Source organism: Plasmodium vivax, genomic scaffold (genome assembly GCF_000002415.2).
Source record: "Plasmodium vivax scf_4497 genomic scaffold, whole genome shotgun sequence".
In the NCBI taxonomy this organism is placed as follows: Eukaryota; Apicomplexa; class Aconoidasida; order Haemosporida; family Plasmodiidae; genus Plasmodium; species Plasmodium vivax.
In genome coordinates this window covers 1-2,329 of record NW_001851876.1, presented here as the reverse complement: position 1 = coordinate 2,329, position 2,329 = coordinate 1, and the positions used below count along the sequence as shown (strand labels likewise).

Here is a 2,329-nt window from a genome sequence, read left to right as displayed (position 1 = left end):
AAGAAAAAAAAAACAATTATATGTAATTCACAATATATTATTCACATGTTATTTTATAGGGATAAGTATATATATTCCAAACAGGATAATAAAACCACAGTTAATTAACAATAGCAAAAACTAATAAATAGTTTGTATATATGCTTAATCTAACAATAAAATAATATAAAAGCTAATTATTACAAAACCATTAAAACTATTTTTATTATATATATACATATAGACCAATAAATATAATGAATTTACTTATAAGAATAATTTTTAATCTAAAGAAAGTAAAGAATCATCATTTCTGTCAATTTATAATAKGTTTATTCTTATATTTATTTATTAAAATAGTCCAACATATTTAAGTATATAGGTATAAATCATTTAATTGGATATATTTTTTAAAAATGATAATTTATTAATTCTAAGAAAATAGTACTATATTCTATATTCATCTTTGAATAAATAAAAATTTCCCTAACGTTTTATTTTCACATTCTGTATCTCTATTTCTTTTTTTTACATTTTTTATTAAGATATAAATTAGGTTTTATCCAATTAAAATAGCTAATGTACTAACAAATGAGAAATGTTTAAATTATTATGTATTATTAATATATAGCCATTTGATATAAAATATATTTTTTTTTATTAATAATACTATCTAAGAAAAAATGCTAATTAATTCCTAATAATATTTTATATTAAATAAGTCCGTAAATTATATAAACATTTATAAAATTAAATAGAGCATATAATAAACTAGTTTGTAAATTTAATTGAATATGCTAGAATTGTTTAGCGAACAAATAATTCATATATATATTTGAACATGGTAAATTTTATTTTAGAACTTAAAATAGCATATATTTTTCAAGAATCATACAAATAATCAAATAATGGAACATTTATTTATCTTTTTTAATGATAAATAGGTGAAAAAAATTATTAGAATCTATATAGATAAAAAAGTTTGAATGTAAATCTATTCATAGAAATAACACTAAAGTTCATTCAATTTTATAGATACCATTTATTGGTTAGTGTACTATCATAAAGATGAAACTTTCTATATATTAAATTTTTTTTAATATTTTACACTGATTTTTTAATTAAGCAAATTATATTTTATAATATGGCAAATAAAACATTTATCGTAAAAATATAAAAAAAAAATTTCATAATGAGATTTCATTAATTATTTAWTAATTTTGTTAATGAAATCAGCTATGCGTTGTTTTGAATTAGCCCACACACTGTAAAATAATATTATACCAATTGATAAAATTTTAAATTAACAAAAATAAATAGATAATGCTACTCCAATGTATTCTAAAAATAACTACAATTTATAAAACATAACTTCTAACAAAATGTTATTTTGTATTCACATATAGTATACTTCTAAATTTATTATTTGTGTCCATAATACAAATTAATCCTAAGTTATGGCATTATAAAATAAATCTAAATGTTAAAAAATTATTCTATAAATTTTAATTATGTTTTTTGTTACTACAATTATCGGAAAATGGGATCATTTGTAATATTAATATTTTATGCAAAACGAATTACACATAAAAATTAATATAAATACACTCTAACCTATGAAGTATATTATTATAATTTTATTAGTTCTTATTCGCATATTTTCTATTTATAACATTCATATTGTAGAAACATGCCGAAGGTCACTGCCCATTATCAGAATTCATAAGCATTTTGGATAATGAAAATGGAATAGAACAAGTACATATTGAAAATGAATTATCATCGATAGAATCTAATCAAAAAGAACATGTAGAACTATTTTTTTCCAAGCTCAAAAAAAATTATTCTTCCATGACAACTCATTGTACCCATATTAAAAAGAATTGCTGTTCTTATTTAAACTATTGGCTAGACAAGAAAAGGAAAGAAAAAGTAATAGGTGTTAATGATGCTGCATGGCAAGTTATTGAAAAATTATGGGGTACACTAAAAAATTCTTCTGTTTCATGTAAAAGGCAACATTATGACGAACCTTTGGTTGACATGAAAAAGTGCTTTGATTTTATGGTTTACTGTGTAAATAGGGATGAACTTAAACATAAATGCCAACAAAATGATGATGGGCTTAAAAGTACGTATTGTGACAATTTTAATGCATACACAAAGCATTATTATGAACACTTTACTAAGAAGGTTACATGTCTTAGAGATACAAATAAAGATATACATTATAACTGGAAATTTTCGGATACATGTACTCTTCATAATATGGCTAAAACATTCCCAAAATATGATAAAAGCCGTCAAAAAATAGTAGATGATACATCACGATTGCCTATAAATAAATGTG

The 2,329-nt window shown here is 20.9% G+C and overlaps 1 protein-coding gene across 1 annotated transcript; it reads left to right on the top strand.

Moving 5' to 3' along the window:
• Window positions 1-1,646: 1,646 nt before the first annotated feature.
• Window positions 1,647-2,329, top strand: PVX_160260 (variable surface protein Vir3, truncated, putative; the record flags this gene model as incomplete). The annotated part of the gene is made up of 1 exon (XM_001612380.1): window positions 1,647-2,329. A coding segment is annotated over exon 1 (499 nt), but the record flags the coding sequence as incomplete, so codon positions are not given.